This window comes from Lathamus discolor, chromosome 11 (assembly GCF_037157495.1).
Source record: "Lathamus discolor isolate bLatDis1 chromosome 11, bLatDis1.hap1, whole genome shotgun sequence".
Lineage (NCBI taxonomy): Eukaryota > Metazoa > Chordata > Aves > Psittaciformes > Psittacidae > Lathamus > Lathamus discolor.
Window position 1 is genome coordinate 10684925 of NC_088894.1, and position 19260 is coordinate 10704184.

The 19260-nt window shown below is 34.8% G+C and overlaps 1 protein-coding gene across 1 annotated transcript in view; it reads right to left on the reverse strand.

Moving 5' to 3' along the window:
• SYCP2 (synaptonemal complex protein 2) overlaps positions 1-19260 on the reverse strand; it is a 29570-nt gene continuing 10310 nt past the window's right edge. Inside the window, exons 16-46 of the mRNA XM_065691671.1 lie at positions 18826-18900; positions 18217-18363; positions 17730-17823; positions 15843-15958; positions 14963-15058; positions 14760-14832; positions 14591-14648; positions 13789-13910; positions 13339-13436; positions 12714-12832; positions 11915-11945; positions 11245-11309; positions 11087-11144; positions 10412-10467; positions 9850-9898; positions 9555-9729; positions 9109-9182; positions 7703-7882; positions 6740-6926; positions 6065-6312; positions 5776-5946; positions 5018-5047; positions 4727-4817; positions 3995-4156; positions 3561-3688; positions 2727-2821; positions 2546-2645; positions 1777-1835; positions 1363-1441; positions 902-958; positions 1-576 (exon numbers count right to left, since the gene is read on the reverse strand). Of these exons, the coding sequence (XP_065547743.1) occupies positions 502-576; positions 902-958; positions 1363-1441; positions 1777-1835; positions 2546-2645; positions 2727-2821; positions 3561-3688; positions 3995-4156; positions 4727-4817; positions 5018-5047; positions 5776-5946; positions 6065-6312; positions 6740-6926; positions 7703-7882; positions 9109-9182; positions 9555-9729; positions 9850-9898; positions 10412-10467; positions 11087-11144; positions 11245-11309; positions 11915-11945; positions 12714-12832; positions 13339-13436; positions 13789-13910; positions 14591-14648; positions 14760-14832; positions 14963-15058; positions 15843-15958; positions 17730-17823; positions 18217-18363; positions 18826-18900 (3168 nt within the window). The 3' untranslated portion in view covers positions 1-501. The remainder of the gene's footprint in view (positions 577-901; positions 959-1362; positions 1442-1776; positions 1836-2545; positions 2646-2726; positions 2822-3560; positions 3689-3994; positions 4157-4726; positions 4818-5017; positions 5048-5775; positions 5947-6064; positions 6313-6739; positions 6927-7702; positions 7883-9108; positions 9183-9554; positions 9730-9849; positions 9899-10411; positions 10468-11086; positions 11145-11244; positions 11310-11914; positions 11946-12713; positions 12833-13338; positions 13437-13788; positions 13911-14590; positions 14649-14759; positions 14833-14962; positions 15059-15842; positions 15959-17729; positions 17824-18216; positions 18364-18825; positions 18901-19260) is intronic.

Here is a 19260-nt window from a genome sequence, read left to right on the forward strand (position 1 = left end):
GTTTAATTCAACGATTTGCAATACAGCTCAACCACAAGTGTTCAGATTTTGTTTTCTCTTAGAAACTCCTACTGAAGTCTAACAGCACAGGCCAATACGGCTGAGATCAATACAGGCAATTTGATCCCTAAATAAATTCTGACTGTATTCTGGATCAGACAAAAGCAGTATTTTGTACACACAGACCCAGAACAGAGATTCAAAGTGAAATTCAAAGGGATTTCTTTGAAAGTCAGTTAACCTATCAAAATTGTTAGATTTCTTAAAAAATAGCATATGCTACAAATCTAAGAATTTATATACTGCATTTTATCAGATTCTGTAAAATAATTTCAAATCACATACAAAAGAAGTCTTATCCACAAAGATTTGAGTATTATTAAGCAAAATACACTTTCATTACAGCAGCTCCCTTGAGAGTAAAAACCAGAAGTTGTAAAATTTTACATTGTAAAAGAGCGTTTATATTCACCTTGAATTTCAGGAAGGTATCTGGTAATTTCACTGCAGAATTCTATCTTCTGATTGAAACAATGTCTGCAATCCTCTGCGAACATTACACAGCTCCTCTTCTTGCTGTGTAAAAAGCATTACATTTATCACAATGTATTCTAATTCTGGTGAATAGCATATGCTGCTTTTAACGTATCAAATATGATTTTTCTTTTCCATGTCAATGTTCAATATATTAAGACTCAGAGTTAAAACAGTCTGTCTGAATCTACCTGCTGCTTTCATCCCCCAGATAAGGTTTCAAGTATAACATGTCAGTGACACTTGGATTCTGATTCTTTTTTTTTTTTTTTATATAGGACTAGAAGCTGCAATTTTTAATAATTTACTATTCAAACAGCTATACTTAAACAATGAATAAAAATGAAGACAACATAACTTCATTTACCATTTCTTTCAGAAGCTTCTCTTGCAATCCTTTTAATTCTTCTTTCATTAGATGCATCTATAAAAAGATACATTCAGTACCTTCTGTGTTCACAATTGGTAACCCATTTCAAGAAGACAATTACATCCCTAAATGGTTTCTAACAGAGATACAGATGCACATGCATCCACCTTCTGAATGAAAGGGAGTCGTGTTTTGTATGTGCTCTTTCTTGGATGATTAAACACTGGTAAACAGAGTTACAGAACACATACATCTTCTACCAGTTTTGCAGGTAATTGCATAGACCTTCTAATGCATGAAATCTAGGCCTAAAACATTGAATATTGTTATGTTAAAGGGCATTTTATGACAATGAAAAAGGATAAAGACTTTCTTTGGGAAAAACAGTCGATGCTGTATCCATTGGCAAAATTTAAGAATTGTTAAGAACAAGAAAAAGAAACAAAAGCTCATCATACCTCTGAAGTAAAAACACGTTCTTCACAGTCACTAGTATGGCAGACGTTCTTTTCAAATGAACTTTTAAGAATCTGAATTCTAGATAAATAAAAGGCAGTTCAAACAGCTTAAGTACGTATGAACTTTCCACACCTACCATGAATACATGCCATTATTTGTAGTCTATTTATACTTAAAAAGCATGGATAAATGTTACCATCATTGCTACTACCGGAATAGTCCCTCAAGTATGTGGAAAAATTTACGTGGAGAATAATTACATTTTTCCTGTAATATAACATTTTAATCCAGTTTTCTCATCTCATTTGCTATGTCTATTTTATGGAAGAAAGAAACTGCACAGAGTTGGCCTAACTTACAATTCAAACAAACACAACACATATCTGATCCCAGGCCTAGTGAAGCCTACTAACCTCTGCTGCTCATTTTTCACATATGTACTGAAAGTATGCGTGTGCTTTTTCCAAAAGGTCTGGAAAGAAAAATATTAATAGATGATAATCAGTAGGAACTCATATTTTCTGACCTAAAATTAATACCTACTATGAATAAATCACAGACTTAGCACAGAATGGGTAGGAGTTAACAGAGTCACCACAGAATCACTGGTAGGGGAGGAGAAGCTTAGCTGGCAGGATGGGGTACTTCAGGAATTCTATTTGAATGGAACCAATTTAACCAAAAATCTGCTCTGCCTACCAATTTCAAAACAATGAAAAAGAACCTGCATAGCATTTTAATCAGACCTTCCATATAATTTAAGTCATGCCTTCAGAGTAAAACAAAAAGCAAATGTAGTCTTGTGTTGGCATGGGTATTAGTATATTGATTTTTACATTACAGCAAGTAGCAGGAACAATGTCAACTGGCTGGTCGTAGAGCACACAGCAAATCAGCCTACATGCTGTTCCTGAAAAAAAGGCTCCTGAAGTGGGGTAAACAGCCCATTGAAACTGGTTGGGGTAGTTTGTTCTAGGAAGAAAACCATAGAGCGGTGACCTAGAAATTCTAAGAGCAATGCATTAGCCAATGCTAACACCTCAAACCCATTATTTGTAATGGGACCCAACTTTAAGCAAAATGATAAAGGCTTTTTAAAACAAAACTAATGATCCCAACTTAAAGCTGATGGATTCCATAAGAATTCCTTTTTCTCCATGATCAAGCAATTAAAATACAAACCGAGAATTCTTTTTCCATGTTTTTCAGGGACTGAGAATCATTTTCAAAATTCTCAAGTTGCTCAAGGAGAGCAGAACGGAATTCCTCCAGCTGCCTGCTCCTACCAAAACAAAACCGGCTGCTTTCAGGATGTATTCACTGCACTTCAAGCATGTTTTAAAACAAATCTTTGGTTACAGACCTGCATTCACGAAGCTGGTAACTCATGGCTGACAAATGCTCATTGGCAGCTCGTAGCGATTGTTTAGTAAAATTATCCACTTTCCTGGAGCGGCTCTATGGGGATGTTTTTACACTAAATTCAGATTATTTTCACTTTAAGAAAAAAAACCAAACAAAAAAACCAACCCTGGAGCATGCTTAGTACTTTAATTGCTCAGTATCACAGATCATACTAAGCAAAATCCCCCTTTTTTTACCACCTCCCTGTCTTTGAAGGAAAAGCTTTCCATTATGAAATGTAAGTAAAGATAGCTTTATGTTTTTAATAAAACTCTACCTAATTTTAATGTACTTAAATAGAAGTACATTATGTACATATATAAAATTAAATAATGGACTTAATTAGAAGTACATTGTTTAAAAATACATTTCTTCAAACTAGAATAAAGTACACATGGAATGAATAATGTGCGCATGCAGCTGTCTGAGATGAACAAATACATCATTCAGGCTCATGTTTTCCTTTTTGCAAATTAATTTCATTCATGGCTTTCATAATTAAAAAAATAAAAATCAAAATGTAGTATGCCCACTCCTTTAAATACATACACTTGTTTTGAAAATACACACATTATAAAAACCAAAGCAGGCCTGGAAAGAAAATTGTTGGAGAGTCACATACATAAAGGAACTGAAAAAGGCATAAAAGGAAACTTGGAATTTTATTATTTCCTTAAGTTCTATGCACATAGCTATTTTTATGTCCTTTTAAGGAAATGCTGTAGTGTACTACAAGCTATCATTTATATGCACATGTATTCAGACAACTAATATTGTATATGAAATATCTTGCCTCAATTTTCTTAGTAAATTCTTTTTGGAGCTTCTGACAGATACTGATAGTTGAACAACCAGGCTCCCAGATTTCCCCATCCAAACCAGACAGATCATTTGCAGATGCAGGAGATATGCTTTCAGACACTGAAGTAAAAACAAGATAATGTTACAATTCGGAAAGAAGAAGTATCCTATCTGAAGTTACAAAAGAGCCTATAACAGCTTTTGTTACATACAGATGTCTGAAATGGCTCAGATATTAAATGGCTGAGACCAGTTTCTGTTTTCATGTAATTTTTTTTTTAATGGATATAGGCTCTAAATAGTTAGATTTTTTTTTATTTATTTTTTAAATACATAAAATGTTTTTGGATATTATCTTTTCTTGTTAGAACTTTGTTATGTTACTTTAAACTTCTGCACAAGCACAGCTTTCACTCCGTAACTAACCTCTGTAAGTAGCAGCACTCTCTGTTTTAAATATTTCTTTAGGGTGTAACTTTGTTCTTCTCTTTCCTTTCTTTTCCTTCTCTTTGCTTGTTTCTCCTTCATCAGAATTGCTTTCTGGATCACTGTGGTACCTTCGTTTGAGAAAAGGCTGTATAGTTGGTCCTTTAATAAACATGAAAACCAAGCTAGTTATTAGGATTATTTAAAATAATTACACACGAGGATAAAGAAGAGCCAAATTTTAGGAGTATCTGGCTTTAAAGCTCGAGAATTATATAAAAATTAATTAGCGTTACCTTCATGGAGTAATCCTTCATTCAGTGATAGGATAACTTGATGTCAATGAACAGCAGGATTTCAAGAAACACAGAACTCTTTGACCCATTTAGGACTTGTTTATTAAAGAGGTTCATGCTAAGCTCTCTTTTCCTGATACCATTTAGCCCCACTTTTCTTCCAGTATCCATAGAAATCTTAATCAGTATCTTAAGAGCACAGTTAACTCTTTACAGTAACTGCATTTTGGAGCCTTTATTTATTTTTGTTTTTTCTCGTGAATGGGATAATTAATGCAGAAAATGAGAAAGAGAGCAGACATGGAATAATACTGAAAATATGTAAAAGAAAACATAATTTAAGAACTGGAGTCACATTTTTATGACAAATAAACATTTTTCTTAACCTCCACAGACACATGTAGAAAGTCTCCTGCTTAAAATGAAATGTCTGTACCTGACTCATGCATGGGGGCATAAGGTTCTTCACTCCAAGACTGTACTTTACTTCCACTGGAAGCAGACGATGGAGTTGGTGCTACACAATCCTGAAAGAAAAGTCACTGATTAACTTCCAAACTTAAGCACTTTCAGAAGTCTTCAGAAACCCACATTTGTGTTGCTTTTCATTATACCAGGCACATGAACACACTTCAAGAAAAAAGGATCACTGCATGAATTGCTACTAAGTTGCACTAGATGAAAGAATAAACAACTTCACCATATCGATCATTAATGATAGCAGTACCTCAAGTGACCAATAAGGTCTAACTGTTTCCTGCAATAGAACACAAACAAAAGAATTTCATAAAGAAGTCAGTGCTTATTTTCACCAGAAAAAGTACTCAGAAGCAGTGGTCTGAAGGTATACAGCAGTTTCGGTTAGTTATATATATATATATATATATATATATATATATATATATAACATATATATAATATATATATTATATAATATATATATTATATAATTATATAATACATATATAATATATAAAAATATATAAAATATATATGTGTTATATATTACATATTTTATATATATATAAAATATAAAAATATATAATATATATGTAATATATAATAAAAATATATAAATACATATAAATACAATATTTATTATATTGAGCAGTACACTAACACTTAAACTATAAGAGCACCTTTCCACCTCAAGAATTTTTCCATGTAGACGTCACAATTCTTTAATTTCTGAAAAATTGTTTCTTTTCTATGGAAAATCCAGAGGAAAATATTTACTTCCTGTTGTTTAAGATACTAATTATCTCTGAACTTCTTCCTTTGTATTCATGTGACAAACAATTCCCTAACTTATCTCAAATATTTAAACAATAATTAGTAAGATTTTCCAAGAAGGTCACAAATCAACATTATATATAGTGTTTAACATTAAGATGCATTTCCCTTAAAACTCCCCATGTGTAAAGTAGATAAAATAGAGGAAAAATGGCTACACACTTCTGGAGAGCAAAGGCTTTAGTAACATACCTCCTCTTTACTTTTGGTGGTACGTTTAGTCACATCTTGTAGTTTTCCTTTAATAGAACATGTGTCCAAAAAGCAATGTCTGAAACTTGAATCTTGATTATTATCACGTGTTTTGCATGCAGATCCCTTTGCATGTTTTCCATTGACAGTTTTATATGTTGGTAAGCTGTGCTACACATTAACAAAACGTAACAATTGAGAGGAGATGTACAAAAAGCATAAAGCAGTTGGCAGCTGAATGGAATAATTTTCAGTTAAAATAACTAGAGAGTAATTTCAATATTCTTACCAAAGATGCTTCACTTAAAGCTGGTGAGAAACTTGTATTTCCAAATGTTAACTTTTTAGCAAGCATCTCAGGGGACTGATTTAGACACAAACTTTGAAAGTTCTTTTTCTGGGGATGAAAATCACTGGGAGAGATTCCTTTCTCACAGTTCAACATTTTTGCTTTTTCTGGTGTTGAATCCTGAAGACCAAGTGACCTTTCACTGCCAGTATGTTCTTGAGTAACACCTCCTGATATTCTTTCAGTACCTAGAAAAGAGTTACTTAACTGTCAGCACAAGGAATGAAAGCTGAAAAAGGTAAGTTAAAGCTCCATATTGCTAACTGTTGCAACTCTACGTATTTGCCCATCTCAGATGGGCAGAATTTCAGTTCAAGTGTTGGTATACAGCTTCCCACACTTTCAATTTTTGCACTCCCTGCACTATTTTAGCAGTTACCACATTCATTCTAACACTTCTGCATGCACTTCTATACTATGCTGATGTCAAATAACTGCATCAAACTATAAAATTGTTAGTGACATGTTAATACACTTCCTTAAATTATGTGCTACACACTGAATTAGGAGATATCTTTTTAAAAGATGAAATAAACATAAAATTGTACTATTACGATAATCCTCATTTAAGCTCCAACTTTTGATACAGTGTTGCTATAAAGTCAAAATACCCACATCTCATGATCTCAAGAGACACAGGACTCTCAAATGAGGGCATTTCAATTTTCTCTTCTTCTGCAAAGTTCTTTGATTCAGTAAAGGCTTTGGGTACATAGTTTGCTACTCTCTTTGGCTCCATAGGTGAAATATTCTGGAGTTCCTTTTGCTGATTATCATCCCCCTTTTCTCCATTCTTACGTTTCTATTACAATACAAAGTTTATATACACATTATTTGTAAACATATGGCAACATATGGAAAATACATATACACACAGACAGAGAGGTAAAGAGCATATTATCTATATGTAATGTTGAACAAGCAGAAGGTCCAAAAGAAACATTATTAGAAGTGCATAAATTCATATCAGGTGTTCTAGTAAAGATTGAATTTGTTTAATTCAGCAACCAAATTTCTATTCTTACAAACTTCTTCATGACTGGAAACAATTACTGATGCTTCAGGATCTAGTCAATGAAGTTTGCAGACATCCAGATACAGGAAAATGCTATGCTAAAAGAATGCAAAGAGTTTTAGCAGCCAGTGTCATTGCTAATTTACTAGAAATCCTGTTTGGGTATTCAGTAAATATACTGACATACCCCCTGTCAAGTCAGTCTTTTTATTGTATGCAGAACAGGCTTAGGATTACCCATATCACACTACAGAAAAGAGCAAACTGGCTCCATAGGACTCGTTATATTCTTGAAATAAAGAACACAGTAGTACTTTGCAGCAGAATAAATTTCATGAATGGAAACTGAAATCCTATTATGACTGAAAGATTATTTAGGACTAATTTTCTTAGCAACTAAACACTCATTATTAAAAAGGGCACTACTAGAAATAAAGTTCATTTCAAGTTGCTCATGTTGGGCACTTAAAATTCATGAGCACTAAGTACAAAGTAGACCAGAATACATCGGGGGAAAAAAAAAGTCAGAATTGGATTTCTAAGAATAAAGCACAATGCCATACCTGTATTTTTGATTTCTCCTCCCTAGAGATGCATGCTAAAGACTCCCTTTCACTCTCCGACTCTGAACTGGAAGGCTCTTTGTAGTTTTTTGCTAATGCTGCTCTTCGAGGCCATTTTTGTCTGGTCATTTGTTTTACTGGTTCATCAGTTCTTGAATTCTGTTTTTTGCATCTGCTTGTCTTTGGAAGAATAAAAATAACTTAAGCTTACATCAGCATAATTAAGAATTATATAAGAAGAAATGGCAGATAACTTGTTTTCATTATTTGAAATCCATTATTTCAAAACAACTAAAAATCATAACTTTACTAAGTCTTGGAGAGTCCAACTATCAAACGACTAAGTATTTTACGCAGATAATTTTCACTGTAGATCAGGCACAGTGCAGTCAGGAATGCAAGAGTCAAAAAAGAGAAGAGTCAAAATAAATGCCATTTTTGAACTACAGCAAAGCTGCAGTGGGTTTCCAAAGGTGGCTCTCTGAAATACACACCCGTTTAAATGAGACTAACTAGTTTGAAATAGAACAAAGCCAAAAGCCTGCACAGTGAGCAGGAACCAGCATCCTTGCTCATTACCTCGGAACTGATCACCTTAACCACCAGACCAGAATCAGTCTTCCTTTTTTTATCTGTCCCCTTCTGCTCCATTACTACTGCCACTCCACACAGAAGGCAATGTTCAGAAATAGAGCAAAGCATGTTCTCACTGAAAGTACCCCAGGGACCTGACATTAGAAGGGATGAAAACATGTACTTGCAACACCTCTCAGACTAGAAGAGATTAGAACTCTGGCCTTCTGCTCTCTTGAAAAGTGCTCTACACAATATGTATGCTGGGAAACAGCTTCCTCATTTCTAGGGTCAAATCTATTAGTGACTTTAGATGCTCTCCACCTAAATCTATGGAGTAGTGGAACCCTGTCTCCTCAAAGTAGGCACTTTGAACTTGCTTGAGTAGATTGGGGCATTTTGTTACTAAAAAAGCACACATTAGCAAGCAGACAGATTCAACACTGAGCAACTGAATGCTCTTCAAGTTATTATATGAATGATTATTATATGATTATTATATTACAATGAATTATTATATGAATACTATATACTCAAGAGTAGATGGCTATTAAGCAGTAAATGGACATCATCAATAATTTTATGCAGTAGAACTTAAAAAAAATAATGTATAACAGTCATTCTAACTCATAGCCAGTGTTATGCCTGAAATACTAGTTAGATATTACAGAAAAAGAATACAGTACCTGAAAAAAATAAACTGTATTTAACAACTTGAAATAAGCACGAAAAAATGGCATGTATTTATGAAAAAAATATTCTAAAACACTTTATGTAGTCAGTTTAAACATTATTAATATGTATTACAAGTCTAGTTGCAAATTTACATTTACCTTTTTCTGATTTGTATTTTTGCCCTTAGGTTTATCCACGTGGCAGACAGGTTCAGGCAACTTCTCGGCTGTTACTATGCACAAAATTACAAAAATCAGCAAAATATTCAAATGTTTGACATCCAGAGTTTTAGCTGTAGAGTCACAGAAACACTTTTACACCCACAAAAGTTACTAAGTCAGTACACTGCTTTCAACACATTTTCAAAAGCCAAAGGGGTTTTTTTGCACACAACCACCTCTGCCTGTCCCATTTTCCATGTTAAAATCCATCCTTTTTAGAAATTCACCTCTGCAAATTATTAGAACTAATCTGAACATTCCTTATGACTGTAAATAAGACAAAAACCTCTTATCCATACCACAGCACATTACATGCTGTGCAATTAATGTATATGAACAAACTTACTGCAGCATTCTTAAGAAATACAGAAAAAGTTTCTCACTTTTGTCTGTTTTTATGGGTTTCCCCAAGTGCTTATTTCTGCTGTAATCAATTAACTGGGCTTTAGGTTTTCTATTTGATTCTCGTAGCCAACTAATGTCTGTCTTGCAGTCATCACCTCTTGTTTCTGTGTCTGTGTCACTGAAGAGATGCTTCTTGTTTTTATTGTTTGTAATCTGCAAGACAAAACATCTTTCTAATTTATCCATTTACTTTTAATATACCTTTCACTTACATAATCGGCATGTAAAGGCAGGACGACAAGGTATTCTGAGCCACAAAAATAAAAGCCTTACTTGTTTTCTTTGTTTCCCTTCAGTGCTTGTTTTACCATCATCTGCATTCCTTAATGAGAAAAACAAGACACATCTCTAAATGATACATTTACAAATACTTGTTCTAAGTGTTTCTACTGTTCATGTGATATGTGGATTAAGGATTCGAACAAATGCACCTACTTTCTGTTTTCACATCGATTTTGGGAATACCTGTTCACATCAAACCCAAAAGGATGCTTATTTGCTAATGATCCATGAGAACACTCAATAAGGATATGCCTCTTTGGAGGCTGATCATAAACAAAATCCTCCCCCCTCTACTCAGGAGTTTCTATCCCTGTAGTATTCTATGAAGAGAACTAGAGCCGTTTTCTTCATGAAACACATTCTTTTCTTTTAGTCAGCTTCCCAGAGGAAAATCATGAGAGCACAGCAGCTATGTTTGTTGACTGAAAAACTAACACAGTCAAGCTATTACTGTCATGAATACATTCCCTGGATTTTCATAACGGAATGCTGCTGAATGCAAACAGTACTATTCCTGATAATCAGCAGACTAGACAAAATAGTGCATCCCTACCCTTTTTTGTTTAAAGCTGTAGGAGCGCTCACTTCAGTAACATGCAATTCTTTCATCTGAAAATGTAAATAAATAAGAAACAAGTGGAGCTTTTCATTTGTTATGCAGTTTTAACAAAATTTAAAAGGCCACCTCAGTAAAAGCTACGGGCTTTTTTTTTTTTTGCTTTTTATACTCAGCAACTAACTTGTGATGATTAATCTCTGTCTTTAAAATTATGTAAGAACAGAACCAAGTGGCAATGACTGAAGCTTTCACTGTCTCAAACTAATAAGAGTTTCCATTCACTTGCTTCGCTACTTTCACCATTCCAGCAGGTTCCTTTGAGCCATAAGGAACAAAACTATCTTTCCTTGTCTTTTGCTTCTATCTTAGCTCCATTCCCTTTTCACTCAAACATCTGTGCAAAGATATCTTTACAATGGGGATCAGAAGGATGGCAATAACACTTTCAGGGTAACAGGATAATTGAAAAATAATGATACTCCTAACAAACAGGTTTGATTCTTAATGCAGGAAAACATTGTTATAGCTTTAAGTGTAGGATATTTGCACAGCAAACATTTTCCCCCACTTAGTTCAGTGATATGATTTGAATTTTTAGATGTTGACAATACTTTCAGTTGACTGAGTTCCTTTATATTCTATTCATATCGGTTTCAGTTATACTCTTACTCCAAGCTTTATTGTAGGCTCATCAAACCCACTGATGTTAAAGTTGTAGACATCATCCCTGTCAAAGAGACACAGCTATCAGTTTTGTGACTGAATTGTGAACATTCCACAAAGTTGAGTACCTGTAAATTTTGTTTGAAAATGTTTTAACTACTTACGCAACACGACCAGCAGTTGTATTAAGAAAAGTAGAGCTTTTCAGCTTTCTATCCTGAACTTCATCCTATATATAAAGAAAAAGTTAACTCCTATGCTAAATTTGGACTGTGCTTTCATGTACAGTCACCTCACAAAGTTCTTAATCCATAGCATACGGAAAACCTCAGGCCCCCACTTGATCAGCAACAGTAGAATGAGGCAAAAGGGGACAAGGGCTAATAGAAACTAAATCTTTTAGTATTTAACTTTTAAGGGTATCAACAAACCCTCAGAACCAACGCCCCCCCCCCCCCCCCCCCGCTTGAAACATTAAACTGATTTCTGTCCTGGCTATATCTCATTCAAGGATTCTGTAATCTCATTTATGACAATACTTTTATTCTAAATATTTAGCATTGCCACATTCAAAATGAACAGGTTCAGTTCTATAATATGTGAACAGAAATTACTTTGGGTTTCAGTGGCTGATAGCTGTCTGTAAAAATAAATAAATACGTAAATAAATACGTAAGTAAATAAAAAATTTTTAAGTATATACAGTCAATGCATAATGAACATCTATAGATATTTAACTATTTAACATTTTGTGAACTTTTGGTTTACATCTACTACCACCCTATATACATCTATCAGATATGAAAAATATTTCCAACAAAAGCAATATGTTACCTTAGAGACACGGGATTTATTTAAATGTGGCCTAAAAAGTAAGAACACATTTTGTTGAATGACAATTAGAATATATGCATTTAGAATACTGATTATATGTAATAAAAACCTTATCAAGCACAACAAATTTATTCAGGCATTTAAGTACAAACGTAAGTGGATTAAGAGAGATCAGACCCTTTCTTTTCTGCACCCTAGAAAAACTGACTCCAGCTTACACAGCTACACTGCAGGTTCTGCATGGCTTCCAAGTTGCTATCCAAAACATTTAAAAAGTGACACAGCCTCACTGTTCCAGTCCTTCATCACCAAGTTACAAACATGGGCAGCATGTAATTACATGCAGAGTGTATTTGCAAACACCAGTTCCAGCAAGGAAAGACTGATTTTCTTATTTAAGAATCTGCTAAATTTAAACTAACAGTCAGCTCTTTCAGGAAGACAACTAGGAGTTCTAGAGGATCAGAAGGTTGATGACTGAATCCGTGTTTGAACCCCCAAACTATGATGATGGAAAGGAGACAGCCAGGTGCAGTGCCCATGAACCATACCTGCTGATTTCTCTTCACTGAGCAACAAACCACTGAACAGAGTTTCTAACAGCCTTTTAGTTATTTCAACTACTGGAACTGTATGACTACTAGACTCCTATTCCTCAGTGTACCAGTGTTTATCAGAAGTGAATAAAAGATTCATATGAAAGCAGGATGTGAAACAACTGTAGACAGAGGAGTAGATCACAGATAAAGCCACAGGCACAAGAACAAGCACAAAAGTAAATTAATAGTTCCCATCGTACCTGTTAGAACCCAAGGAGTCTCTTGCTTTGTTTTTCTCATCTGTCTTTACGTTATATCTGTCACTGATTTTACTAATTAGTGATTTTGCAGCATCTGTCATTTCTTTAGACTTTGTTTTCTAAAAAAACAGAATTTAAGACTCAGCTTTGAACCCATTCAACAGAAGAACAAAGCTGAAAACGGAACTACAGGTTCCCAGCAGTCACCTCAACTTCCCTAAATGCCTTCAAGATGTACTATCAATTCTCTGAAAACTATTTTCCCTTGCATTACCCAAAGAGTAAGCAATGAAATATCTGTTTAGCAGATCTTTTCCACGTTGTGGGTTTGGGTACTATAACATTCAAAAGTAAACAAAAAAGTACATGAGAAGCAGAAGTTGGTGCTCAGTTAGAAATTATTTTGTAAAAAGATGACTACTAAAAAGTAATTCAGAGTAAACTAATCTTACACAGGTCACACTGAAAAAGCAAAGAGTGAAGCTGATGGTATTTAATGCACACAGTATTAGTGAAAAATCAATAAGTTTGTGACTAAGTTAAAGTAAAACCAAATTCTGAAACACTGAAAATTCAATAACTCTCTTAACTGCAAGTCAAAAAAATGAAGGTAAGAAGCTCCCACCGTGTCTGATGCTTTTGGATTTGCAGTCTCTTTTCTAAAGGGAACATCAGATTCCTCCTTTGTAAAACCAAAATGCAAAGATGTTTCAGACACCCTAGCTGAAAGAAATGTTTTAAATGATATTTCAGTAGTAGTTTTTTTCCCTTCTGTACTTAACAGCTTCTCTTCCAAATGACTAACATTAACTGTCTACTAAGTATTTTGCTGTTTTCTTCCCATATGATATAAATGAAATTTTCTTGGTTTTCTTCTCTTTTTTATAATTTTTTTGCTTATCTTGAGATACTTAAACACCCACCAAAAAATGATTTTTATTTCACGGCTCATTCACCACCAACAGAAACTAATACAAGATCAAAATAAGAAGTACAGCTGTAGGTTCAAATTTCATCTAAAACACTTTAATGTTAATGGTTAACAAAGTGGGAACATAAACTGTATGGGACATACGTTCCAATGATTGATTCAGCTTTTGCTTGCCACCCGTTGTTATATTCTTCTCAGGAACAGAGCATGCTCTTTTTTTCCATGTTTTGCTTTTATCAAAAGAACTCTCTAAAACACAAGGAAGCCTAACAAAAGTAATAACATGTTATTATCAGTGAACTGCAGAAAGTGAGTCTTTTTTATAACAAACATGCATCAAAAATAGGAAAATAGTGCTATCTTGTAGCTATCAATGCATTTTAGAGCAGTACCTAAGCCTGCTAGCACTGTTCAAGTAGCCAACAACTTGTAAAATGGCAAACCTTCAGAAACAAGACATATTTTTAAGTCAGCTTCAAAAAGGCAACATCCTACAGCCATCATTAAACCTTGAACCTAGGTAGATATGATGTGTCAAATTTACTACTTTTTATGGCACATTTTACTTATATAAACCTATGTGTCACTTGTATTTCACTTTCTGATGTCATCTAAATTACTCTCCTTGTTACTACTAAGGCTTACTTAAACTCCTACTCTAGATTGTATTAGTGAGTAGTATTTTCATCAACAGATTCACCCATTCAGAATCTTTCGATTAAGACAACAGACTAGTATGTTCATGAAGCAGTAGGAGCGCTGTTTTAGTGCCAAGGATTTCAGGCTAACAAAAAAAGTGACATAATAAAATTTACCCGACTTACAAAACAATTCAATTCTGGCATTTTCTGAAACTATGCAACAAAACTTCAATTCTGGCAATACTTTAAATACTCCCTTCAAAGTGAGGGACAACAGTGACTTGGCATTCTTTTCCAATACTTACAAAGGTTTGTTGCTTCTCCCTAGTGGCTGAGAATCAGGAACAACATCTAACACTTCATCTGTATGAGACATTAATTTGGTATCAATTATTACAAAAGAAATGGACAAAATCAAAATCATTTTTCAAAGGTTTAAATTTTAAGGCTATCAACACCTGGATAATTACTTGCCTAAGGTTTGCTTTTGTGTGGCCCCAACTTCTACCTCTTGCATCATTTCTAAAACTTCTTTAGCACATGTTTGCTACAGTGGGATTAATACACAAAAGAAAATATTAGTGTAGGACTACAAGCAGTAGAACTGCATAAACTTGTATTTTCCCTAATAAAGTATGAAATTATTTTTCATTTCATACAAGTGCTGATTCAAGTACCTTTTCAGGGGGTTTTGCCTCATTTCTCATACTTGATTTCCTGATTTTCTGTTCTGTTTCACTAGACAACAAGTTCTGTGTACGTCGCTGCCCACTCTGGAAAGCACAAGTAGTAATAGTAAACAACTACAACCAATAAACACAAAAGAAGGAAAATTCTCATAGAAAGTAGCACTTGAAATATTCTAAACCACACGTTCTATATGTTAAAGCATTTTTCAAAAGCACAACTACAGTAAAAAATGCTTTAGAATCCTATAGACTGGGACTGGATCTGAATTTCATCCAGAAAGATATTTAGGGCCAAGAATAAAATAAAAATGATACTTTTAAGTCTTTGTTCAACTGGAACACAAGCAAAAATACATATACCCAAACCGCAGTTCTGTGACATCTATATAGTTTCGTTTGATTTTAGTGAATGCCTAATAAAAAATGCGCTAAACCCAATATGACAAATACTATATCCTTAAGGCATTAACATGTCACAGCTACAGCTGAACGTATGCTTTTAGGGGTATTTCAACACTGCATAATTAATTTGGGATTCTGTGCATACTCCATTTTCATATTATATACAAAGGAAGAATCGTGGCCTAATAAATGCAATTAACACTGGGATCAGAACTGAGGACTACAAATTTTAGCTAATTTTGGAAAATTTTTATCTGACTTTAGACATTTTAAACCTGAAATCCAGAGGTCAAGAAAACATTATGCAATAAAGTAAACACACTATTTTCTAAAAGTGAGTTGCTGACTGCAAAACTCTTTTAACTTTTTAAAATATTAATTAGGAACAAACTAGAGTAGAATTTCTACTAGAGTAGAATTTAATGTTACTCTAAGTAAAAGACTTAGCTACAGATGACATGTATACTCCAGTAGGTTCTTCATAGAAGTTCTTTGTTCTGGTCTCATTTACTGCACTGTTAGACCTTTCAGCAGAGCTCATCATTTCCAAAGGTAATTTAAATCGTCCTTTGCAAGGAGTGGCTGAAAACAACCCAGAAACATGTTAGAATTCTACCATTTCTTCTATTAAAATTCCTGTGTGTCTGTGATATCAATATGAAAAGTTTTGTCCATAATAACATTTATTCCATAAACATTAAAAAATATTTAGTGCTTATATCACCTCATGTACCTTTTCTAATTCTACTGTTTTCAATTGAGTTACATGGAGGTTAACAAGCCCATCAACTGGGGATGTGTGGAGGTAAACAATGCTTTTACAGGCTGGCTCTGGTGAAAAATAGTTGGTCATCTATTTAAAGATTTTACTGTAATATATTTTTGCTGGAATAGACTGGTTAAGTTCCAAATAGAAAAAGTCATATTAAGTTCTAAATCTTGTTCCATTCCAATCTGAAAATGCTTTCTTTTCTAGCCTCTGGTACTCTTAATTTATACATGATACATGGTTATACATGACTATGGATACTCGTGATCAGCAGGTCGAAGGAGGTGATCCTGCCCCTCTACTCTGCTCTCGTGAGACCTCACCTGGAGCATTGTGTGCAGTTCTGGTGTCCTCAACATAAAAAGGACATGGAACTGCTGGAACAAGTCCAGAGGAGGCCATGAGGATGATCAGGGGACTGGAGCACCTCCCGTATGAAGAGAGGCTGAGAACGTTGGGGCTGTTCAGCCTGGAGAAGAGAAGGCTGCGTGGGGACCTAACAGCAGCCTTCCAGTATCTGAAGGGGGCCTATAGGGATGCTGGGGAGGGTCTCTTCGTCAGGGACTGTAGTGACAGGACAAGGGGTAACGGGTTAAAACTGAAACAGGGGAAGTTTAGATTGGATATAAGGAGGAAATTCTTTCTCTGTTAGGGTGGTGAGGCACTGGAATGGGTTGCCCAGGGAGGTTGTGAGTGCTCCATCCCTGGCAGTGTTCAAGGCCAGGTTGGATGCAGCCTTGTGTGGGATGGTTTACTGTGAGGTGTCCCTGGCCCATGGCAGGGGGGTTGGAACTAGATGATCTTGAGGTCTTTTCCAACCCTGTTTTATGATTCTATGCATGTGAGAGAGTTAAAGCAGGAAAATTAAGCTTGTTAGTCCTGCTGTTCTGCCACTAGTTGCATCTCCAGCCTCTAAGTGGTCTTTGTCTTATAAATCTCTCCCTTGTAGAAAGTATTAAATATCTGTTACAGTAAGACTATTAGCAGGAAAGTAATGACTCCTATTTGTGATGAAGTCTTCCTTATCCTGTTCTGCAAGAAGCACTTCTGACATAAGCATCATTGGCACTGGACCTGTAACTCAACCTGGCAGTGGTTCCCACCTTGCTCACTAGCCCCGTAATCAACTACCCCTTTAAGAAACACATACAGTTTTTAGATAACAGTAAAATGTACACATTGGAGAAAGCTGATTTTCCACCGCCACTGCTATAAAAAGCATTGCTGAGGAGTCTTTAAACCAAGAGCATGTGAGGAGTGAGATGTAAACCCATCCACTTTTACATCTTCTAATAGACTGCCAACTTTTCAGCTTGCTCCAGCACAAGCAGCTGACTGATAGCAGAACTCACAACAATAGGTGGTCTTTGGCTATTTGGAATGCATGTGCAGCTACTACCCTGCATCACGTCTACAGACCAGCAGCAAGTGGCCTAGTTTAAAAGCTTCAATTTTAAAGCACCTGTGAGGGAAATTTATAAGGTCTACTTTTAATTTCCTGCTCTGCAAAGGATCACAGTTTATGCTTGTATTTCAAAGATGATTTATAGTGCGTTTTTCCTCTGTAAGTACTTGGAAACTTACATGTGCTAACAAATACCAGTGGACTCCTTGTGGAAAATCTTCCAGGAATAATCACAGATGCTTCAGACACTTTCCTTTTACAAGACGTAGTTATCTTGAGGAACAGAAAAACTAGACCATAATACACAGATTTAAGAAAGACAAGACAAATTCTATCTCCAAGAGTCTTTTGACACTGTATTATTGGAATGTCAATCGCTGTTAATGCACAAATCAATGTTATGTGCTTTTTATGCAGCTCCCTTTTTAGAGAAAGTTCACCAAAATACTTGAATTATATAATACTCAAAACTAATGTTTTTGAACAGAGATTAGTGATGGTCATTACTGTCTTCTGAATTAATTCAATAAAGTATGGACAAATCCCAACCCTTGTCAACAATCAAAGTAGCCAAGATGATTCCCCAGGAGTTTCTGCAAAGCTATCATATAAATACTTAAATTGACTTGTAGTTTTTATGCCCTCTGCCTTGATAATCCTACTTACCTTGGAGAAGCCACCTCTGCAGTTTTCTTGACTGTTATTTTTATTCAGAGTCCTCAAAGATCCAGGAAGTTGATGGGTTTTGTACTTACTGAGTTTCTCTTCCTCTTCAGATTTTTCTGGTGACAACTGACTTTCTGGTACCAGAACCTATATAATATTTTGCATCACTTAAATTTTTATACAATGTTTTGATGTTATCATGTTTGATATTTTATATTTATACCAACACACAGAGTAACTCTTTACCCTTAAGCACCACATTCCTTACTCCAGATTTTGATAAAACTTCAGAGCTTATATACTTCTAGTTTTAAATACATCCAACCTGTTATTTTCACTAACTAGGACAAGTTACCAAATCACAATTTACATAAAAGAAATGCACTTGTGTATGTTTGCCTGATTTATTCTAAAATTTAGATATTAATATTATTACCTCCCCAAACACACAATACATGCTTACGAGAAATCACTTTACTGGTTTACAAGTTATCTTATTGGCACTTTGTAAATTACTGTTTTTACACTGAATGATCATAAATTAGTTAATAATCAGACAAAATATAAACCCCATGAAAACAAGAATCTTGGCATACTGAAGTAAAATACCTGTGATCCGCTTTCATCAAAGACAACATGTACGGTTGTTTTGGCAACAGATGCAGACTGCTTCTTACTAAAATCCTACAAAGTGAGTAACCATCTATGTAAAATACACACTTTGGTCACTTTTTAAAACCAGAAATGGAAACAAAGCATTTAAGTCAGATGATACATGTCTGCAATCAGGTTATAGGGGAAAACAGATTCTCCAAGCCCAAAGCACTTCCATTCCTCACAAGTTTCTAAGAGTTCAGAGCAAAGCAGTTTGTCATAAGCAAATGGAGTAAGCTATGGCTTGCTAAAAGTTTACTAAAGGAGTAAATTCACAAGAGTGGTAAGCACATTGTAGAAGCAGGATAGCTAAGGAGTCATTTCTGAGAGCCTTCCATATTTGAAAGCACAGTTCTCTGCACAGTTCTTTACACAGTTCTTGTGTCTGTG